This window comes from Trichechus manatus, unplaced genomic scaffold, assembly GCF_000243295.1.
Source record: "Trichechus manatus latirostris isolate Lorelei unplaced genomic scaffold, TriManLat1.0 scaffold00006, whole genome shotgun sequence".
In the NCBI taxonomy this organism is placed as follows: Eukaryota; Metazoa; Chordata; class Mammalia; order Sirenia; family Trichechidae; genus Trichechus; species Trichechus manatus.
In genome coordinates this window covers 27,887,830-27,911,937 of record NW_004443942.1, presented here as the reverse complement: position 1 = coordinate 27,911,937, position 24,108 = coordinate 27,887,830, and the positions used below count along the sequence as shown (strand labels likewise).

The 24,108-nt window shown below is 44.1% G+C and overlaps 1 protein-coding gene across 2 annotated transcripts in view; it reads right to left on the bottom strand.

Annotated features, from left to right (window-relative positions):
• Nucleotides 1-24,108, bottom strand: part of PRR5L (proline rich 5 like) — a 92,743-nt gene that overhangs the window by 30,194 nt on the left and 38,441 nt on the right. The window contains exons 4-5 of one of the 2 annotated variants that reach the window (XM_004369805.2): nt 12,218-12,266; nt 851-908 (exon numbers count right to left, since the gene is read on the bottom strand). In XM_004369805.2, the coding sequence (XP_004369862.1) occupies nt 851-908; nt 12,218-12,266 (107 nt within the window). The remainder of the gene's footprint in view (nt 1-850; nt 909-12,217; nt 12,267-24,108) is intronic. The other variant, XM_023738400.1, reaches the window with a different exon arrangement.

Genomic DNA, 24,108 nt, shown 5'->3' with positions numbered 1-24,108 from the left:
AGTTAACAGCAGACCCAGACTGGTGGGAGTTAACAGCAGACCCAGACTGGTGGGAGTTAACAGCAGACCCAGACTGGTGGGAGTTAACAGCAGACTCTGGCAGAGAAATGCAGTTAGTGGGTTCTTGCCTTTGGTGCCATCTCAGTCTCCATGCAGTGTTTTTTAAGGCCAAGAAATTTCCCTTTGCCTATCAAGTCATACCCCATTAAGTGGGTGCCTGCTTAGCCTAATGTCCCCCAAATGGATGACTGCTGCCCTTTATGAGGTATTATCAAGGTCTACAGGAAATAGCAAGGAGCCCTGGTGGTACAGTGGTTAAGCACACAGCTGCTAATTGAAAAGGTTGGTGAGTTGAACCCACCAGCCGCTCTGCAGGAGAAAGATGTGGCAGCCTGCTTCCATAAAGATTTACAGCCTTGGAAACCCCATGGGGCAGTTCTACTCTGTCCTATAGGGTCACCATGAGTCGGAATCAACTAGATGGTACTCAACAACAACACAGGAAGGGGTGTATAGGATCAGACCAGAGAGAGTAGCAGGGTAGGATCCACAGTATAATTTAATCCCTTCAAAGGAGACCACCAGTGGGCATCCCATGGAGGCTGTCCCACTTAATAAGGTCTCCAAAGAAACCACCCCAATTCCTCTTCATTCTTCTAAACACGGTCCTGACTTTGACTGCCGTGGCTGCATCCAATCGAAGTGCTGCCACCTAGTGTCGGAGGAGAAACGTACAAGGTGAATCACTGACTTGGAGCCTGTCACTTTTGGACAGAAGCATTTCAAGCTGTCCAAACATCAAAGGTTGAGTCACAGAGGCCCCGTTCTACAAAGGCTGCCTTGGACTTGCCTTCACACAGTTTAATCTTCTCCTCCACAAAGAACAGTCCTTTTGAAAGAAGCTGGTTCTGCCAAAAGAGAACAAAGAACACAAGAGTTGGGCTATTTCAGAGGGCAAGTGACAAACCCTCTTCCACTTCCAATGCGCACGGGTGCCGAGTTCTAGGCACTTGTGTGCCAGAGACGCATGCCTCCAAGTTTAAGAGGGCTTTTGTCCTCTCAGAAGGCCAAGGCCTCAGGAGACGACAGTGAGACATTCCATAGCAAAAAATGGAGACGTCAGTCACACCCAACCGCCACCCCCATCCATCAAACCAGGGAAAATCCACGCCAGTTTGACTGAATTCACTATTGTGGACACCCAACGTCCTTCAAGCCCTGAATGATCGAAACTCAGAAAAGGGAATGTTGGGGCAATGGGAAACTATGCAGAAATAATACATCTTTTTAAAAAGATAAATATAGGGTTTCTCACACCAGCATGAAAGCGACCATGCACAAAATCTCTAGCACCAGTGAGTATGTGTCCGCTGATGAGTGTGTGGGTGGGAAAGGTGTGGAAAGAAAAAGTTAAGTCCTTCTGCAATTGTAACTAACAATTGTTGAGTGTTCTGTGTATTTCAGAGGCTTTATTTATGTGTTTCATCTCACCTAATTCAACCCTCCCAATGATTCTATCAGGTTGGTGATATTATCCTTACTTTACTGACTGTCAGCTAGAGAAGAACCCAACTTTTCTCTTGTCTCACTCTCTGCTGGATGGGACTTACCCCCGCCTCCCTCAACCAGAAGGCTTCAAGCCAAAACAGTTACACAGGATAGTAGCCACCTAGGAAATGATTTGGGACTTGGAGCTGGGCCCATTGTTACTTAATGCATCCCCCCACCCCATAAATGAAGTTAGACATGGAATAAACAGCACTGTAATGAAGTGGCAGAGAAGCCCGGAAGTGAAAAACAGCTGACACACCTATTTTTTCTAAGACACAGAAACATGGGCTGCAAACATAAAAGTAAGGCTCAGCTAGGAAAAATGCAAACAAGGATGTCTGGGGGGTCATCCAAAACCACCCTGTCTTCAGTGGGTGGGAAAGACCCAGCTTATCCTGGGTAATCCCGGAGGACAGGCAGGAGGAAGCAGGAGGCGGCAGAGGAGAGGCTGGACTTTTGTAGTTCGCGGCTTGTCAACAGTGTTTGCTTCCTGTCAAGCAGGCACTTCCCCAACCCAGTCAGAGCGACCCAGAGAAATGGGTAACCAAGAAGGCTGGGAAGGGGAGAACAATGCTAACCCCATCTCCCTGAGGTAAGAACTTTCCACACTTAGTAGGGATTCTGTAAATGGTAACCATTTGTCATTTCTAAGACTTCACAGTGATGATGATGGTAATAATCGGAAGAATGACAGTAGGATAATTTATTGGTTTTTACTCTCTTTCAGGTACTGTATTATATACCCTTTTCATGTATTATCCAATTTAACCTTTTCCACTAACCTATCCCCTTTTTACGTATGAAGAAATTGAGGCTCCGAAAAGCAAGTATACATAGGGTCATACAACTAGCAAATGCAAGACCAGAATTTGTACCCAGGTGGCTCTGAATACAAAGCCCATGTTTTTTCCCTGTTATATGTTCTGGTTTCCTTTAGCAATAATAATAAAAAATATTAAGATAGTAACAGCTACCATTTGTTAACTCCTCACTATATGGCAAGCAATTTACAGATGTCATTTCATTTAGTAACCACACCAACCTTATTAAGTATGTAACATGATTATAGCTAGACTACTACTAAGAAAACTGAGGCTCACAGAGGTTAAGTAACATCCCTAAGGTCACATAGCTATTAAGCGTTTTAGCAAGGATTGGAATCCAGACCTACCTGGCAGAAGACCCAGGGCTCTTAGCCATCATGCTCTCCTGCCCTGTCAAGTGAAGAGGCTTCTTACATCCTTGTTCACAGGGAAGGGAGGTGGGGTCCATCTCAGGTTTACAGATACTGTGGGCACTTGGCTTGGCAATCTCCGGCCATGTAACTAGGTTCCATCACCAGGCTTCCATGCAGCTGGGTCACCTATGCTGCTCCCTATTGCCCAATCCTGCTGTCTGCCTCCCAACTTCCATCTCTCCAGCGGTACTTTCCTGGGCCTTCCTTACCACTGTTGTTGTAGGTTGCTGTTGAGTTTATTCCAATTCATGGCGATCCCATGTGTGCAAAGTAGAGCTACTCCATAGGGTCTTCACGGCTGCACCATTTTGGAAGCAGATCACCAGGACTGTCTTCCGAGGTGCCTCTGGGTGAGTTTAAATTGCCAACCTTTCGGCTAGTGGCTGAGCAGTTAACTGTGCCACCCAGGCTCACTCCTTACCATTACCCACACCCGATGTCTAGCAAGGTGAACACACGGGTCCCAGGTGAATTCCCAAACGAGATACTATATCCTACCCCAGCAGGGTCTAGCAACTTCGTTACTCTGCCAACCAAGAACTTATGTGATCCGAGAATTCCACTCCAGGCATTTGTTTCCAGTGATATCAATGTCTACTAAGGTTCCTGTTCTTGGGATGGAATTCATGGGCCACCTCCATTTTTTTCCTGTATGACTTTGAAAGGACAGCCGTCATCTCTAATGATGTCTACATTTCCTGTGGACCAGATGCCTTCTCAGATAACAAAAAATTCTTATAAACACAAATCACCCCCAGGCCCAGAGCGTTCCTAATAAACCATTCCTCGTGTGTGTAGGTATGACAAGGCCAGAGGGAGATCCCCAGATGGAGACCGAAGAAGGTCAGAAACTTGGTGCTAGTACTAATTCTGCGGGTAGCGTCGTTTCAGCGATAATAAAAGAATGAATCTGAGATTTTTGAAAAAATTCTTTTATAAGGAAGCAGGTCAACAGTCTGTATCTAATTTGCTGGACACTTAAAACAAAATTCGGAAAGTTCTCCTTATTGGGACTTTTTCAGGGAATTTTCAGAGCATTTTAACATTTAAAGTATAATCCAAGAGATTTTATTTGTGTGGCCAAATGGTCTGGGTTTGATCTTTGCTCTACCTCTTACTGGCTGTGTGATCTTAGACAGATAGCCTACCTTCTCTGAGCCTCAGCTGCAGCTTCTGTAAAAGAGGGTAATAATAGAATCTTCCTCACAGGCTCTTCAAAGAAGTCAATGAGTTAGTACAGAAAAAATGCTTAGAGCAGTGGTTCTCAAACTTCACTGTGCATCCGCATCACAGAGGACTTGTTAAAACACAGATTGCTGGAGTTTCTAATTCAGTTAGACTGAGGTGGGGCCTGGGAATTTGCTTTTCTAACATGTTCCCAGGTGATGCTGAAGCTGCTGGTCTAGGAACCCCACTCTGAGAAATACTGACTTAGAACAATTCTTGGCACATTGTGCTTGAAAGTGTTAGGCATCCTTACTATTATCATTATTTTTTACCTTCTTATAGCTCTTAAGAAGGTCTCCGGGTGGCAAGGTTGTGTTAGACTACTAACATAAAGGTTGGCAGTTTGAGCCCACCCAGCAGTGCTGTGGAAGAAAGGTCTGGCAATCTGCTTCCATAAAGACTGTTGTTGTGTGCCGTAGTAAATTCCAACTCATAGTGACCCTATAGGACAGAGTAGAACTGCCCCATAGGGTTTCTGAGGCTGTAAATCTTTACAGGAGCAGATTCCCAGGTCCTTCCTCCCGCAGAGTGGCTAATGGATTCGATCACTGACCTAATTTAGGTTAGCAGCTGAGCGCTTAGCCTTTGCACCACCAGAGCTCCTTTCTGTAAAGATTCCCCCATTGCTGTTAAGTCAATTCTGACTCATAGTGACCCTATAGGACAGAGTAGAACTGCCACATAGGGTTTCCAAGGAGCAGCTGGTGGATTCGAACTGCCAACCTTTTGGTTATCCATAAAGATTACAGCCAAGGAAATTCTATGAGCAGTTCTAATCTGTAACATGTGGGGCTGCCATGAGTTGGAATCGACCTGACAGCAACGAGTTTGGTTTTTTCTTATAGCTCTTAAAGAGCCTCAGAGAAAGTTGCCCTGTTGCTTTCCATATGGAAAAAAAATTGCCCAACCCTTCCAACTCAATATTATCTTTCATGCCCACTGAACTGCTGAGTGTTTCCATTTACATTAACACTGGGTTTGCAGAACTTACCCCTGCCCTCTGTTCCTCTCCCATTAGTGCCCCAAACCTGGCACCTGACATTCCTTGCCTAGTCTACAGGAAATCATCCATTCTGTACATAATGGGTTCCTGAAAATACATGCTCAGGTGGAACAAGCACACTTACATGATATTCTGTTCCCATAGAGCTAAAAAGGATTATAAAATCCCTAATTACACCTCATCTACGGAGCTCATCTTCGGGTGATATATTTTCAGCATTTTATACCTACATGTTCTTTTCTTTCTCAATTGAACGTGCAATAACCTAAGTCCAATGAGGCTAAAGATTTGCCATTTCAGCATGCCTATTGATTTTCATCTTTATCTCAATTATACTAAGACCTCTGGTTACCCGTTTCAAGATCCATTTTTCCATTTCTGCTTATAAAATATGAGAAAAATACAATCAGAATATTCAAATAATCACATAAAACTCAAATAATGGCTGAGGAGATTAAGGATGGCAAACTGCTGAAAGGTAACCGCCAGCTGGCAGCAGCCCCACGTGGCATAGCCTCCAATATTCAGGCGTCCTTCTCCCAGGCTCCGGGCCAATGGAAACTTCTAGGCCATCCCAATGGTTACAAAACCCACAATGCCTTTCTTCCAACTATTGGTCAAATCCCAAATACAACCTCTAACTTTCTCACCTCAAAAAACCATCATCCTCTCTTCTGTTCCTCATCTTCTCACCTCACCCCAGTCCCATTTGTTCAAAGCCCGTTTGTATACTGGCCCCAATTTTATATGTGGAATGCCCCTTACCATCCTCTGCTCACCTAATTATCTCTTTTTCCATGTGGGAGACCCAGATTTGATTCCTGGCCAGTGCACCTTATGCACAGCCACCACCCGTCTATCAGTGGAGGCTTGCATGTTGCTACGGTGCTGAACAGCTCTTAGCAGAGCTTCTACACTAAGACAGACTAGGAAGAAAGGCCTGGCAACCTTCCAAAAAAATCAGCCAATGAAAACTCTATGGATCACAATGGTCCAATCTGCAACTCATCAAGGGCATGGTGTGGGACCAGGCAGCATTTTGTTCTGTTGTGCATGGGGTTGCCATGAGTCCGGAGGCAAGTCAACAATAGCTACCAACAACCATGTTTGGAATCCAGCTTCCTATAAGAACCACTCGCAGGCTCATCAGACTAGAGCCGAAACTTTTCTCCCCTATTCAGTTTGGATTTGGGAATCACAAGAATGATTTTCACCACTCTTTATCCTCTTTCCACCAAACCTTCTATGAATTCTTACAGGTTCCACATCTGTCCATATAAAGTATATTTATTCTGGGTCTGTTTTTAAGTCATTATCATCCATTCAGGTTTTCAGTTAATGCTGTGCTGTGTATTACCTGTGGAGATGCATCTGTATTTCTGCACTGTCTTCAATTATAAACTCTACAGTGACTGGGACTTAATGAATACCTCTGATAATGATGAGCTGGGGGAAACTGGCATCCTGAGGCTCTTGCAGATATGGGCAGAAAATGGAAATATATATTTATCTTATCTGCAAGAATACTCATTAAGGGCTTACATATGTGTTTCCATTTTCTGCTCATATCTGCAAGAGTGATATATGGGCCATTACTGGGCCATTCATAACCTAATGGCAATTGTGGTGGCTGAATGTCCCCTCCTCCTCGGTATTAACTCATCCATTGCCTGTAGTCTGAGTTTCTGTATCAAGCAAAACTCTAGTTCACCAAAAACAATTTAAGTTTCTGGGCTTGGGAAAAAGCTTTTAGCAAACACTACTCGGCCGGCAGATGCAGAATGGCAGAAAGTGCTCTCTGCAAACCCCCCGCCATGCCCTGCACCACCAAGGTGCCTAATTAGGCAACAGAAAGGTGCAGAACACTTCACTTCATCAGTTTCAAAAGTTATAAGGAAGCAATTATTCCTCAGAGCTGTCACTAGGATATAGAGTTCTTCTTGGAAACCCCAATTTTCCTTCCAGGTGCAATTCAAAACAGACAGAGGAAGAAGAAAAATCAATACTGGAAATACCAAATATTTTTCTGGCCAGTGTCTTATGGAAATCTCTCTATGCCTCCACAGATCAAATAGTCTGTCTTCTTTGTGTGCAGACACAAGATAAGCACTATATTTCTACCTGCCTCCTCCTGCCCTCACCTCGGGTCATTTTCATTATTCTTCACTGAGGATATTCTTTCCGTGAGTCTTTTTTAAAGCCATAAAATGAAAATGTTCACTTTCAAAGAGAGAGCCACAGGGATAGCTTTACAAGAGGTGATCTCTGGGACTGGGGTCTGAGCTGCAGGAGGAGATGGACTTCTCTGCTGAATTCAGATGTCTGAGTGGCGGCCAAGGAGGCACTGGTGGCTCAGCGGTAGAATGTGTACCTTCCATCCTGGAAATATGAATTCAATTCCTGGCCAATGCACCTCATGTGCAGCCACCACCCATCTGTTGGAGGAGGCTTGCAAGTTGCTGTGATGTTGAACAGGTTTCAGTGGGGCTTCCAGACTAAGGCGGAATAGGAAGAAAGGCCTGGCAATCTATTTCCGAAAATCAGCCAACGAAAACCCTATAGATCACAACGATCTGATCTGCAACTGCTCATAGGGATAGTGCAGGACTGGGCAGTGTTCTCTTCCGTTGTGCATGGGGTCACCCTGAGTTAGGGGCTGGCTTGATGGCAGCTGACAACAACAGGAGGAGGAGGCCACCTGATGCCTCTGCATCAAGAAGCCCAGTGCCCAAAGGGCTCAAGTGTCCTTTGCCTTTCAGAACAACCACATCTGTAGTGTTGGTGTCTCACCAGTCCACCTCTGAACCTTCCTCCCCTCCTTGCTGGAGAAATACACCTTCTGCAGCCCTTTCCGACCCTCCCTCTTAAAACCGCATCTGATCGTTGAACATGAAGGCTAAGTTCTCGCCTCTAAGCTTTCCCCTCCTGGATTTCCCTCATCTTTCTGTGCTTTCTTCTGTGAAGTAAACAGCTTTGGAACCAGCCCATTTTCAAGCAGTGCCCAGCACTGGGCTCTCGAAACCTGAGTCACTCTTGAATCCTGTCACAATCTGGGCCACAGCTAGGGCAACCTACTCTCTTATTCTTTCTTAAATCAATCCACTTTTAGAAATGAAAATATGTTTAAAAAGGAAACTAGAACAATACCATTTACCATAAATAGAATGTAACTCAATGATCAACTCAATAAAAAAACAATGTCATGCAATTTTAATCAGACAGTGTCACTAGCTAAAGAGATTAAGTGTGAGGCTGCCCCCCTTCTTCAATAAGGGACAGTGCCAGTACTGGAGAAGTATAAAAGACACAGACACAGAAAGTACGACTCTCCCCGAGGCAATCAGGAGGGCTAATGGAAAACAAGAAAGGGAAACATTTTCTAACACAAGGTCTGAAGTTATTTAAGGCCATTGGACACACCATCTAAGATCATCTTGGGCATCTGTGGTGGACAGCTCTTCCCTCCATATCTCCGTCTCCCTCTCCAGAATGTTTATTAAGCATCTAATATGTGCCAGACACCTTCTAGGCACTGTGGATACAATACAGAACCAAACAGATTTAAAAAAGTGGAGGTGTGGGGAGGTTCTGGGCTCACGTGAAATTTAAAACCTACATTTTAAAAAACAGCATCTAGGATAGACTTCTTTCCTGTCTAGCACCTTAAACTAAGGAAAAAAACCCAGGTTCAAAACTGTAAAAACGAGTCCCCACACCAAACCCCCAGAGAGAGAGACTCGATATTCCCCCGTTTCTCTGATTATGCTCTCAATAGGAAATGACACGTTATTAGTTTTTAAGTGTCTGGCATGCTTTGTAAGCAGCATTCACTGCCCCCACAAATCTCAGGGCTTCCCAGATAAACAAGTCCCCACCCAGATGCCCTTCCCCAACCCTCCCAGGGGTAGCCCCAACGGCCAAAAGAAGACTGACATTTAAAAGCTGATTGAAACCACACCAAACTCTGTCTATTTTAAATGTCAACGAGGAAGGCAGCCCAGCCCAGCAGGTTTCTCCAGGACTGACTGAAAAACCACCTCTCTGTAGCTGGATTTAAAATCAGTCACTAGAGACAGCAAGAGAAGAGAGTGCGGGCAAGACTGACCTTTGAGTCAAGGGCAACTGGAATGATTCACATTTGTGACTAATTATTTCTTTCTTAATCTTTGGGTTTGTTTCTCGCTGGACAGGAGCTTTATTTCAAGCAGCTGAGACATATGACCCGATTAAATTCCAGGCTTCTGTTGGGTCATGTTTTGTCCAGATTTAGAGTAACTGTTTTTTGGTTTGTTTTTTTTTTAAATAAACAAAAAAACAACTGACATTTCTCATTCTTTTAACGTGCACATAAAAGTTTAAGCTTCCTGAATCTTAAAAAATAAAAGGATGCCTAAATTGTTAAACCTTTTAAAAGTACAGTCATATTTCGCTTATCGTGCACAATACGTTCTGCAAAATAGAACATAATGTGTGATTTGGGTCTTTGGTTTGTGCGAACACTGTATTTATATACAGGCAGTCCCCGGATTACGAACAAGTTCCATTCCTGTCTTTAAGTAGAATTTGTACGTTTAAGTCAGAACAGCTAGGTAGAGTTCATACCTAACGTCAGTTCGCCAAATGTTTGTCTTAGTATATAGCGTACCTTTCTATGCATTAAAAAACATTAAAGAAACACTTTCAGATACACGAAAACATCTTTACCATAATGATAACGGTAATAATAATGTTTTGATGCACGTCACAAAGCAGTGTCCATTTGTTATTAAGAACCATTGTATGTACCTCAAATTTTTAATATAATAGGCTTTACAGGGGTTGGAACCATGGATGTGTATGCGGTCGGACGTTGCCTGAACAGACGTTATGTGGCACATGACTGTATCTTAAAAATATGCTCTGCTTGGATATGGGATAATAGCACCAACTTGTAACCAAAATGTTAAGCATTTTTATGTTATTTTTCTATTAAAAAGGATAGATTACACTTTAGAAAAATACTACACACACACATCAATTTAATAAACATTTAAACAGCACTTAGGCACCCCTGGGTGGTATAAATGGTTAACATACTCGGCTGCTAACCAAAAGATTGGAGGTTTGAATCCACCCAGAGGTGCCTCGGAAGCAAGGCCTCAGATCTACTGCTGAAAAGTCAGCCACTGAAAACCATATGGAGAACCGTTCTACTCTGACACACATGGGGTCATCATTAGTTGGAACTGACTCGATGACAACTGGTTACAACTGGTTTAAATATCACTTTATCTATACCAGTCACTGTTCTAAGCGTTCTACCTATAAAAATTGAGTCCTCATAACAATCCTGTAAAGTTAGGCCCACACCATGTTTTACGGAACAGTAAACTGAAGCATAGAGAGGTAAACCTATTCGTTCAAGGTCACACAGCTAGTAAGTGGCTGTGCTGGACTTTGAACCCAGACAGTCTGGCTTTCAGGTCTATGTCATGGATTGAATTGTGTCCCCCCAAAATATGTGTCAACTTGGCTAGGCCATGATTCCCAGTATTGTGGGATTGTTCACCATTTTGTCATCTGATATGATTTTCCTATGTGTTGTAAATCTTATCTCTATGATGTTAATGAGGCAGGACTAGAGGCAGTTATGTTAACGAGGCAGAACTCAATCTACAAGATTAGGTTGTGTCTTAAGCCAATCTCTTTTGAGATGTATAAGAGAGAAGCGAGCAGAGAGACATGGGGACCTCATACCACCAAGAAACAAGAGCTAGGAGAATAGTGTGTGCTTTGGACCTGGGGTCCCTGTGCTGGGGAGCTCCTTGACCAGGGAAGATTGATGATGAGGACCCTCCCCCAGAGCCGACAGAGACAGAAGGCTTTCCCCTGGAGCTGGCACCCTGAATTCGGACTTCTAGCCTCCTAGACTGTGAGAGAATAAATTTCTCTTTGTTAAAGCCATCCACTCGTGGTATTTCAGTTACAGTAGCATTAGATAACTTAAGATGGTCTATGCTCTTGACCACTACCCTATACTGCCCACCCCGAGCACTATGTGCTGAGTGCTTTATATGTGTTATGTCATGTAAACCATTCAATGACCTTATGAGATAGGTCCTATTTTTATTCCCATTTTAGAGACGAAGAAACCAAGGCACAAGAGGTAAAGCAGCTTGCCCAAGGCCACTCAACAGGTAAGTGAAAAGCTGGGACTCTTGACTTCCCTACACTACAGTGTCACTCAATCATTTACTCATTGTCACTCAACACCTGCCCGTGCCTTCTCCCCATATGCATTTGGTTAGAGTCGGGAACTCAGTTTGTGCCCATAGGTTAGAAACCATCCTGTAATTAGACCTGGAACCTTGACCTCCTTAGCCCTATAAGAATGGTATTTAGGCAGAAGGGAAGTTAGGTCATCTGCTCCAATCCTGTCTTTAACAGAACAAATTAGGAGACTTAGTGACAAGAAATAGCTTGGCTAAAGGACACACATAATTACACCCAATTAAATACCATACATCATGGAAGGGGAGAGGATTTCAATAGAGCAGCAGTTCTCAACATGTGGTTCAGGGTCTCCTGGGGAATCCTCCAGACTCTTTCAAGGAATCCAAATGGTCAAAATTGTTTTCTTAATAATACTAAGCTCTTATTTGCCATTTTGCTTGCAGTCTCCAGAGACTACATGATGTGCAAAATCTCAACAGATTAAGTGCAGAAGCAGATAGGAGACTCCAGCTATCTTCTATTAAGCCAGATAGTAGAGATTTGCAAAATATAAAACAATGCCACCCTTCTCACTCATTTTTTTAAATTCTGAAAAAGCTATTTGTCATAAAAATTCTATTATGTTAATGTGTAATGGGTTTATTATTTCAATGAATTAAGACATATTATTAAATTTGTTTTAATTTCTAATTCCGTAATACCATGAAGTTGGATAGCTATGACCCAAATAAACAATACTCTTTAAGAGTGTAAAGGGGTCCTGAGACCCACAGCAGGAGCCTACAATCTCCACGAGCGACAGCAGGGACCACACCCATCTTGTGTTCCTCGCAGTGGCTGCCCTGCAGTGCCCAGCACACAGTAGGGCTCAATATCTGAAATTCTGGGTGTTGAAGAACTGCCCAGGTGTACAGTAATGGCTGTTCCTTTAGGTACATGTACCCACATGCACAGTAATGACCGATGCTCAGACCCACGCAGCTTACCTGGAAATAGTCTGTAATGAACGATCCAAGTTCACTCTTCAGCAGCCGCCTGGGGAGAGAGAAACACGGATGGTAGAGCTGGTAGTGATCAGGTCACCGACAGGCCAGTGATTTACCCGCGACACAGAGGTCAGGTATAAGAGGGGAGTACACTTTCCTAGGTCCTGGTTACCCCTTCCCCCACCCCAATGTTACTAGGGAATCAGGCAGATGGAAATGCTAGAGGGGGACTGCTCCAGCTCACTTGGCAAAGGCAGCATCTGCAGAGGGCAGCCACGGGAGATCCTAATTCTAACAGAGTAGGCAGAGACAGGCCAGGGCACCTGGCTTTATGTGAGGCAAGGAAAGCAAGGGCCAGGAAGACCACAGTTTTTTAATCCTCTTCATTTGCAGAGCACTTTATCGTTTAAAAAGCATTTTTCATACATGTGATCTCACTTGCCTCTTCATCCAAGGACTGGAAAGTGTGTGGGGAACAATTATTACCCTTTCTGTAGAGAAAAAGAAATTGAGGCTCAGAGAGGTCCCCAAAACAAGTCAGTGGCAGAGCTAAGATTCAAACCCAGACCTTCTGTCAATTTAACACCTTTTACCGGAATCCCAGCCTCCTTCCTCCAAACCCAAGATGGCTGCACTTGAAATTCAACTTGGAGTCATGTTTTAGGTGGGCCTTACCACTTGACCTCGAGGGAATGAGGCAGCCCTTCAAAGCGAACCACAGGTCAGATAAGAGATGGATTTATTCAGTCAACAAACATTTGTCGAGCTGCCCTTTATGTGCCAGACATTATTTCTAGCACTAGGAATACAAAGGCGAACAAAGGGACGAGGTCTCTGGCCTCATGGAGTTTCTATTCTAGGGAGGTGGTGGATAATAAGCAAGTTAATAAATATACTCACGAGATAATTGCAAAGTCTTAAGTGCTAAAAAATAAAAAATAAGAAATAGAGGATTTGTGCACCAGGTCTTCTCCCTGTGACAAATAATGGGACCATCCCTACTGCTCTTTCTTTCATTTTATCCAAACAAGACGAGGGAGCTAAAAACAAGAATAACTGGCTCCCCAGAACCAGTGAGTTCCCTAGGGAGTAAACTCTTCGTGACTTCAAATGGTTTCATTTACTTATCCCACTAGCTATGATTATTAAGAAGCAAACATTCAAGCTTCTGACAACCCTTGCTGGGCATTAACTCCCCCAAACACATTCCCACATGTCGCTGAAGGATAAAAAAGGAAGTTGTAGCAAGACATCATTATGTGCAGAACATAGACACAGTAGGATTCAGACAGGAGAAGAAGCATCCATGATCTAAATTTCTGTACCAGAAGAGTCCTGGAAAGCTACAAACGTGTGCTGAGCAAGGAAAATACGCTCCTTTTCCTATTGCGGAAAATGTGTCTGTTGTAAATACTGCATTTTGTGATCTGATTTAATGACAGGCTCCTGGAGGGCCACCCCCTCCACACCACTGCCCAGATGTGGGCAGGTCTGATCAGAGCTGGGAAGCCTTCATCAGTCACTGGGCTAAGAGCACGTTGGTCAGAGCTGCTGGGTGGCAGAAGGCTAGAGGTATCTCTTGGACAGGAAACAGAAACCTGGTGCGCAGCCCCAAATGGAGACTTTGAAACAGCGAGAGTCAAGGAGTCTGCTTCTGACCGCTGGAGGGAAAAACATCCCCTAGCAAAGTCCTCGTGGCCACTGGGAAGTCTCGAAACCATAGGTGGAGAAGCCACACTTTGTCAAAAAGTAGAAAAACAAGCCCATTATTAGAACTTGTTTTTCTACTTTTTGACAAAGTGTGGCTTCTCCACCTATGGTTTTGAGACTTCCCAGTGGCCACAAGGACTTTGTTAGGGGATGTTTCTCCAGTCCTAATAATAGGCTGAGGCACTGGTGGTTCTGTGCTAGAATTCTTGCCTTCCATGCTGGAGACCCAGGTTTGCTTCCCAGCCAATGCACCTCATGCACAGCCACCACTCATCTGTCAGTGGAGATTTGTGTGTTGCTATGATGCTGAACAGGTTTCAGCAGAGGTTCCAGACTAAGACAGACTAGGAAAAAAGGCTTGGCAACCTACTTCTGAAAATCAGCCAGTGAAAACCCTATGGATCACAATAGCCCAATCTGCAACCGATCATGGGGATGGTGCAGGACCGGGCAGCATTTCACTCCGTTATGTATGGGGTTGCCATGAGTTAGGGACCAAATCAACAGCAGCAACAACAATAATGGGCTACTGAGAGCAGAGTTTGCCAAGCATATCTTGGGTACTCAAGCTGGTAAGGGGCTAACATGGTTATGACATCTAATACCATCCATTGAGTCAGTCTTCTGAGGAAAACAATGTACCCATGAAGATGTTTCAGGCAGAATGGGAAGAGAAATCATCAAGGGTATGGGTAGGCCTTCGAGGTCAAGAACTAGAGAATCCCTCCTGGAGCAAAATGGAAGAACCTGTGTGAATACAATAATCATGATTTGGAGCTGGACGTGATTAAACATGTGATTATTGTCCTGGGACATTTAACAATGGTACCCAAGGAGCAATGAGATGCTACTCACTTGAGGAATCCATTTTCAAAGGCCTCTATTCATCAGAGCTTTAGATCCCCTCCCCACGGGTCCAAGACAGCAGAAAGAATAGGCACCCTACAGAGAATGAAGTCACGGTGATGAGACTGTGATGGGTGCCAGCGTCCCGCAAACCACAGGCAAAGGCAGAATTCTGCAGGATGCTACAGGAAGACAAAAGCCTTCAGCAGACATTGGCTTATCCAGAAGCAACAGAGTGGACCTGAAGCCAAGTGCTTCAGCAAACACAAAGGCTCTGAAAAAGAATGCTGAAGCTACAAGCAGCCCTATCAGTGGTGGTAAGATGGTGATGGATAAGAAGAAGTAGACCAAGAAGAGAAGCCTGCCACCAGACTCATGAAGTGTGATCACCAGTTCTTTACTGAGGAGGAACCAGAGACCAATGTGGGAATCTGCTGTATATACTTTAAACTTAATGGACCAAAACCAGGTACAGTAACAGAACCACAGGTTTGTCCTTTTTATCTAATTCTGAGTTCAACTCTCCCTCCACCCCCACAACTAAGTATTGTTATATAAAATTATCTAAAGGAAATAGAACCTACCTGGCCATGTAAGTCAAACTCTATTGCCTTGGGTGTAAAAATCAGTCAGCTGCTCTGTCCCTTACAAAATCCTGGCTTGATGAAGCTTATTTCTGTCTGAGTGTGTTACAGGTTAAATAGGGAAACTGCCTATGTGTATAGAGGTTTGCATTGCAGCAAAATTTAGGAATCAACACAAACGTATATCAATAAAGGGTTAATAAAATAAATTATGGTTAATCCATACAAGAGAATCCTATACAACTGTAAAAAAAAAAAAAAAGAGAGAGAGAGAAGAAAAAAGAAACAGTAAAGAAGTGCTCTATCCAGGGGTGGAAAAGAGGAGTGTGCTGTCACAGTATAGGGAGAGCAATTAGGGTCACATAACGGTGCGTGTATAAATTTTTGTATGAGACTAACTTAACTGTAAACTTTCACTTAAACTACAGTGATAAAAAAAAAGTGAAAAAAAAACGGAAGTGCTCTATCCAATGATGTGAAAAGACCTGTTACATTAAGTAAAAAATGCAAGATGCCAAACAGTGTATATGTTTCCTTGTGAAATGGAGGGAGAAAAATAAGAATGCATATTCCCATTGTTTGTAATGCATAAAGAAACTCTGGAAGACTACCCAATGGACTATTGTTATAATAGCTATCTTTGGGAAGGAATGAACGGGAACTTCTGGGGTAGAGGGGTAGAAGACCCTTCACCGTATCCCTATTATGTCTTTTTAATTTTTGTACCATGTGAATACAATCTTATTCAAAAGCAATTAAAAATATTTTTAATGAACAATAACCACTACCAAGGTTACTGCAGGTTGGCCTGCAGTCCGAGAAGGAATTAAGGGCACAACAGGAGGAAACAGGCTACCTGTCACAGGAGGGGTAACTGAGCATCATACAAGGCCTGGGAACCTGCCAATCCAAACCCACCTCGGGCTAGTAACCTGAGAACCTTTGTTCCAACTTAACTCAGAGAAGGAAGAGGTGAGGAAAGGCCCCTCCCCACCGCCCCAACGAAGCAGCACTGGCCAAGCTAATCTATTGCCAGACTGCAGGAGAGTCGAGTTGCAAATCTATTACCTGTTTCTATCCTCTCTGTTTATTCCGCTTGCACATGTGACCCTAACACTCCCCAGCATATTTTCTCCTTTTCAAAATGGGCGACTGAGAGCTTGACATAACCATGATGAACCCATAAATTTTTTTTTTTCTTTTTTCTTTGCCTTCTCCTTTTCGCCTACCTTTGTTAATGACTTGGTTTTGCTTTGTCTGGCCGCCTGTAACTTACGACCCCCTACAGGAAGATTAGAGCCCAGATGTCAGGTATGGAAATGTCTGGTAGGTATCTCTTTAGTGTGATAAAGAGTCTCTTGTAATTACCTTACAATGTATAACAACACTTCTAACCTTTGTAAAAATCATATATAAACTCTAATGTAAAAATGCCTTTTGGGACTCCACAGAGACAGCCTGCATTGCTGTTGTGTACACCTCCTGAATTAAAACTTTCTCACTCTTTCTGACTTGGAGTATGCTTCATTGGCTCGACTGCTCCAGGGCATGGACCCTATTCAGGTAATACACATGTTTATAAGAAAAGGGTGCTTCTCAAAAACTCTAATCTTGTCTTAGCTGAATTTAGAGAAAGGGATTTTCCACACCTCCATCTTGATACACCAACTCCAGTTGAACTTGGCAGCAGCTTCCTCACTTCAAGAACCACCCCCACTCCCAAAAAAGAAACAGTAACTGATAAAGAATAGGGACTGCATTAATTAATGCAGCTAATTGCAACTATTTACTGAGAACCTATTGTGTCAGACATGGTGCTAGCTGCCCGAAGACAAGGGTGAAACAGCTCAGAAAACAATTTCTTCCCACCTGGGCTACTCTCTCATTAGCAGGGCTTTGAACCAGTTCGTTCCAGCTCAAACTCCTGCTGAGAATTTGCCTTTCCACCCCAGATATACTGAATCAGAATCTACAGTTTAACAAGATCCCTAGTGATTCTTATGTATAATAAAATTTGAGAACCGCTGCTCTACTAGTGGTTCTCAGAATTGGTCCCTAACCAGCAGCATTAGCATCCCCTGGGAACTTATTAGAAATGCAAATTCTCAGTAGGGGTTTGAACCAGAACAAACTGGTTTGAAATCCTGCTCATTAGGCCCAGGAACATCATCTTCTCTAAAAGCTGAGAGTAAAAATATCAAGGCATTAGCAAGACATAGGCCTAAATTCGTGGAGGGACAAGTCAGCCTTATTCATTAAGTTTACTAATTTAATTTGTAAAGCACAAGAAAGAAGAGATAAACAGGAAAAAGGCAGGAAAATTAAAGAGGCGGTGGTCTGTGGTTCCCTATATACAAAGGAGATGAAAACCTGGATTCCCAATACCTAGGAGGCCTAGAATGTGGCAGCTTCTCTTTCATTTTTCCCACCCTTTCCTAAGGTTTCTGCCCTGTAAACAGAAAAGTAATTACTTGTTGGCACAAAAAAAAAAAAAAAAGGAATATGAAACATGTTGCTTCTAGGATGCAGCCTGACGTTTTTCCCCGGTTAAAGTTTATTGAGTACTTACTAGGTTCTGGGCACCGTTCTTAACAACTCACATGTGTTTCCTCATTTAAGTCTAAAACAACTATTGTCATTGTTATGTGGTTGGCTGCCATCAAGTTGGCCCCCAGTTCACGGTGACCTCATACGCAACGGAGTGAAATGCTGCTCAGTTCTGCACCATCCCCATAATGAGTTGTAGATTGGACTGTTGTGATCCTTAGGGTTTTCACTGGCAGATTTCCAGGCCTTTCTTCCTAGTCTTAGTCTAGAAGCTCTGCTGAAACCTGTTCAGCATGGCAACACGTAAGCCTCCACTGACAGATGGGTGGTGGCTGCACATGAGGTGCGCTGGCGAAGAATTGAACCCAGGTCTCTGACATGGAAGGTAAGAATTCTACCAGTGAACCATCAATGCCTTAATAATAATAATAAACCTACGAGGTAGTAATAATAACCCACCTTTTATACATGAGGAAAGTGACACTCGGGGGTTATTAAATAACTTGAACAAAGGCACATAGCAGCACATGACAGAAATGAGACCGTCTAGTGGGTGCAGAGTCTGGAGGCAATTGCCGCAGTCTGAATCCTGGCTCTGCCACTTAACATCTATGACGGGCAATAGCCTTAGCAAATCCATTAGTCCCTCGTACCTCAGTTTCCTCCACGGGAATTTGGGATAAGAAGAGTATCTACTCCAAGGGATTATTCAAGGGTTAAATGAGTTAATCCTCGTGAAGTTTCTAGAACAATGCCAGGCACACAGCAAGGCTGAGCAAGTGATGTCCACTACAACTTTACCCAGGTCTGTCTAATTCCAAGGAGTCCCTGGGTAATGCAAACGGTTACTCCACTACTAACCAAAAGGCTGGTCTTCAAATCCACCCAGAGGCACCTCGGAAGAAAGACTTGGCGATCTACTCCGGAAAAATCAGCCTTCTGAAAACCCTATGGCGCACAGTTCTACACTAACACAGATGGGGTCACCATGAGTTGGAATCGGCTCAATGGCCACTGGTTTTTTTTGTCTAGCTCTTAAGGACTACACTTAACTGTTTCTCAGAATCTTCTTGAAAGTACACTGGACTAGCATTTCCTAAACCTGGGATGAAGCACAAAGGCGAAACTCATGAAGAAGGCCGTATACTAGGGCCAGCCCACCCTGATATGATAAAAGGGTAAAAACCTAGGAAGGTGGATGCAGAACACTGAGGAAAAGGCTTGCTGGGCCGTGGGGTTGGCGTGGAAGCCACGTTCCTGCTTGAGTAGCTCCAGCTTTACCTGTATTACATCTTGGACTTCCTCGTCAGGCTTCATTTGAAAACAGAATTTGCTGCTAACAATAACCACCACGACAAGCCACTGAGGTAGAAGGAAAAGGAAGCTAGGAACCTGAGAATAATGGGAAGGGAATGCTTACGTGTGACCCAACCAAAAAGGGAAACAGGGCATGAAGTTCAGTTAGAAACCAAAAGGAGCCATAATAGGAAAAAAATTGAGGAACTGCTCACTAGTCTATATTATCTCAGCCCGCTCCCCTTGCAGGCTGCCCAGCTGAGACACCACCCCAGTGGACAGGATTTCCTGTTATTACACAGACCCGCGATCTCATCCTCACCATCTTGTCAGCTCCACTTCCCATTTCTGTGGCTTGAAGGTAAACAAGGCAACAATAAGGCTAGACTCTAGCGGGTGAGATGTGCAGGGATGAAAGGATGACCAGCAGAGCAGGAAGGGCAAAAACCACCTCAGATGAGCGCCACAATCTCCCCCGCACACAAGGGAAGACCCAGAGCAGCAAACTCCTTCTCCTTGTCCCAGTTCTCTTCTCAGGAGAGGAAAAGGTTGACAAGGCAGCTTCTGGGCAGGTCTGGCAGGGCTAACAGTTAGCTAGCAGGTAAGTCATATCAGTTGTTACAGGTCTGTGTTAACGGGCAATTCGGTGCTGCTCGAAGTTCCCCAAGTACACTGGCCCTCTGCTTGGCCCCTTCCTGGGACCCACCTAGACCTTCTCACCATCCAGAACAGTGAGGAGGGGGTTTCTCCAGGGCCCTATGCCTAAGACAGGAGCTGGTGCCTACCTCACTGGCCAGCGTCCATTTAACACGGTTGTTAAATATTCTTATATCACTCACCTCACTTCTACACGGGACATGTTTCAAGGAGGCAGCATCTTTCAAGCAATAAAATATAGAAACACCCTATTCTTCCTTTGATCCTTTCTACTGGGACCAATTACTCAAGTAAAACATTAATAATTTCACCTCTTTTCTGTACCCCACTGGTGGCAGGGACAGTGAGAGAGAATGAGAGATGGAGGAAACGCAGGAGGAGCACCGATTGAGCTCCTGATATCCCAGGAGTCCCTTGTGGGGCAACCCGTTAAGCATTCAGCTACCAACCAAAAGGCTAGCAGTTTGAACCCAACTAGACGTGTCTCACAAGAAAGTGCTGGTGATCTGCTTCTGAAAGGTCACAGTCATGAAAACCTTACAGAGCAATTCTACTCTGACAAACATGGGGAATCAACTCAATGGCAACTAGTTTAGTTTAGTTTTTTTTTTTTTTTATGTCCCAGGCACGATACAGTGAACCCTGTGAGAGGCAGAACTCAACAGGACCGCCTTGTTTTTCCAAGTCTCGCAAGTTTTCTGCTTTTGATAGGGTGCAGCTGCCACTTTTCTAGCACTCTCAATTTAGTGGAAAATATTTGAGTTTTCCTTCTCTGGCAAGTTTTCCACTTAAACAGGTTCCAGCTTTCACAGATTTTACTGTATTAGGCAGCGTCTCAAATTCTCCTGATAGCCTCACAAGCAGCAATTTATTTTCATTTTGCAGATGAAGAAACTGATGTGCAGAGCCTTGCTTGGGGCTGTATGTTGACAGAATCCAACTCAAATTGAGGTCAGTCTGAAGGCAAGGTGGGGGGCAGCAAGCCCCTATGCCCACAGGGGCCAAGCAGGTAAGGCAAGTGAGGTGGGGGTTGCAGCAAACACCTCTAAAGCCAGCAGCCAGTCCTTGGCTCCCAGCTGACAGCTTCCATGCCAGACTGTGATCCAGTGTTACCTGATCTGAACTTTCCAGAGAGGCCAAGATCCTGGCTTTTTAAGGGGGATCTCTAGATCTCTAAATGCTGTGCAGCCCAAACACCAGACGGGCCAGCTTCTACTTCCCCGCTGTTTCCCTCTAACTACCCTGTCTCACCCCCAAAGTCTGTTTCTCAACTGAAGCAAGCACAAGGTGTCAACACATAATCAGGCAGATTCATATGGGCCAAGAAGAGAAGAACCCTCAACTCCTCCCAAAAGACAACACTCCCATCTGCCTCATGATTTACTAGGAAGTCTACGCCTGGGTGCATCATGCCTAAGGCTGGTCAATGCCAGCTGTGTGCCTTTGGCAGCTGTCATGGATTGAATCGTGTCCCCCAAAAATATGTGTCAACTTGGTTAGGCCATGTTTCCAAGTATTGTGTGGTTGTCCTCCATTTTCTGACTGTAATTTTATGTTAAAGAGGATTAGGGTGGGATTGTAACACCCTTACTAAGGTCACATCCCTGATCCAATGTAAAGGGAGTTTCCCTGGAGTGTGGCCTGCACCACCTTTTATCTTACAAGAGACAAAAAGAAAGGGAAGGAACAGAGAGTGGGGGATCTTATACCGGCACTAAGAAAGCAGCACCAGAAGCAGAGCACATCTTTGGACCCGCGGTCCCTGTGCCTGAGAACCTCCTCGACCAGGAGAAGATTGATGACAAGGACCTTCCTCCAGAGCCAACAGAGAGACAAAGATTTTCTTTCCCTGGAGCTGACACCCTGAATTTGGACTTGTAGCCTACTGGACTGTGAGAATAAATTTCTCTTTGTTAAAGCCATCAACTTGTAGTACTTCTGTTATAGCAACACTAAATGACTAAGACAGCAGCCTACTCTATGTTTAAGAACATGGGCAGCTTGGGTTCAAATCCCAGCTCAGACACTTACTAGCCACATGAGTCTAGGCCAAGTTATCCCATGTTCTGTGCCTCTACTTCCTCATCTGTAAAACAGGGATACAGTACCTATCTCATAGAGTTGTGTCAAGTTTTAAGAGTATTTATAAAGCACTTAGAACAGAGCCTGGCACATACTCTACGTGAAACAAGGTCTGCTGTTATTGCCTCATGGAATCACAGCTCAGAATGGTCTAGCCTGCCAGTGTGTGAGCTGGACCCTGGATCCCCTTCTTCTCATCTCCTCCCAACTCTTCCCCTTGCTGAGTTTCCTGCTCCAGTCAACAGAGCACCTTAAAGAGATGGAAAAATCTGAGGTGGATTTCCCTTCTGGTACAGGCAGCCAACTGACTCAGGAGGAGGACGTACGACTCAGACTTGTCAGAGATCAAGCACAATTCTTGGAATCTCCTCCTTCCCTGAGAATCTCTGGGGTTTCCTTCATGCCACCTCCTCCCTCCCCACACAAACAGAAGCAGGGTAGTTGGAGAGAGAAGGAAAATCTGAGTTTCCTGCCTCAGGCCAGCTGCAGATAACTCATCTCTGGTTTCCGGAAACTTCATTTCAGAGTATTTATTTCTGCAGAGAAAAAGTCCTACCAGGGACTGGAGGAGGGGGTGGGAGGGCAGAGAGTGCGTGGTGACAAGGTAGAATCCATAATTACCCTTTCCGCCTGATTCCCACCTGTTCATCCTTCAGACTTCAACTCAGGTACCACTTTCTCCCAAATCTAATTAAGTGCTCATCCTCCACACTCCAATTGCACCTCTCTTCTGCTATCACCCCATTTAAAACATCATATGGTAACTGCCTGTTAGTTCCCCTCTCTCACTCTGCTGCAAGCCCCCCAAAAGCAGGAACCTCCAACCACAATGGTTACGCTAGAACCTGGTCTAGTGCCTGGCAGAGCATGCCACAAACATTCACTGAATAAATGAATAAAACAGTCAATGACTCCTCCCTCTACACACACACCCCAGTCAGTCAAAGAAGTGAAAGCACTTTTTCTTTATTGTTGTAAAAATATATATAAACCAACATTTGCCAATTCTACAGAAAGCACTTTTAAGAACCGACTTACACAATTCTTAGATGAACCGGTAGACATAAATCTTAGGTATTTTCACAATTTTCTAACTCTTTTTGGTCACATAAAATGAATAGAAGGGTTGGCTGAAAAGAACCTGTAAGAAAAGCGTGCTCCTGTGTCAGGGAGCTTGGCCCCTCCTGTTCCTGGAAGAGCACATGAAACCCAAACCTCTAACTCATACTTGTCTCCACTGCCAAAATGCAGCCACATCAGGGTTGAGGCTGGAGAGGGACGTTGAAAAGCCACACTAGCGCCCTACAGAGAATTCAAACCCTGAAGACACCCAGGGCCAGCCTGAGCCGGGGCAGATGGAAATTAGGGGAAGACAGAATTGTAGATTGTAATGACTGGAAATTTAGCCAGAATACATCTATTCTGAAAGGACATCTTCTTGACTTTAGGGATACAAGAACGTGCAAGTCCTGTTTCTAAGGCAGTTTCAATAGAAAATAGTCTGCTTTATGGTCTTCATATTAACAGATCATGTGCGGTGACTTTTTTTGGAGGGGAGGGGGGATTACCATTGTAATGAGGTGTGACATTTCTGATGCATTTGTTCTTAAAAGGTTCCCATCCTCCCCTTCTCTCAATCCAATAATGTTTTAGCATTTGACCATCCTCAGTCCACAGTTCTTCCTCACAGCTACCTCAAAGTCTTCCTGCTTAAATTCAGAGTTCATTTTTGATGATCTATCTTAAAAGAAAGGACAGGTTACTTTTAAAAAAAAAACTCACTAACAGCTGGTACAATATAAACAGTTTGTATCTGGCTTTGTAACGACTGCATTACAGAACAAGTTAAATAAAACATCGACCTTCCTGGTCATCTTTGCATTGGCTAATACCTAAATGAATTCACATTTCCTGGGCACGTACTAACTCTGGGGCTGGCTGCAGTGACCCAGGGAAGCTGATCTAGGCTTCAAAACTGGACTTGGCTAATCCATCAGAAAGTTTATTACCACTTGGCTTGAGGAGAATGGATAACTGAATTTCCTCTTGTTTTCTTTCCCCCTGCAGAAAGAAGAAACAGCTGGCTCTCCTAATAATAACCACCCAAATTGCAAATCCAGGCACACTCCTTAAGGAGCCAGTCCACGATCTCGCTAGTTCAAAGTGAAC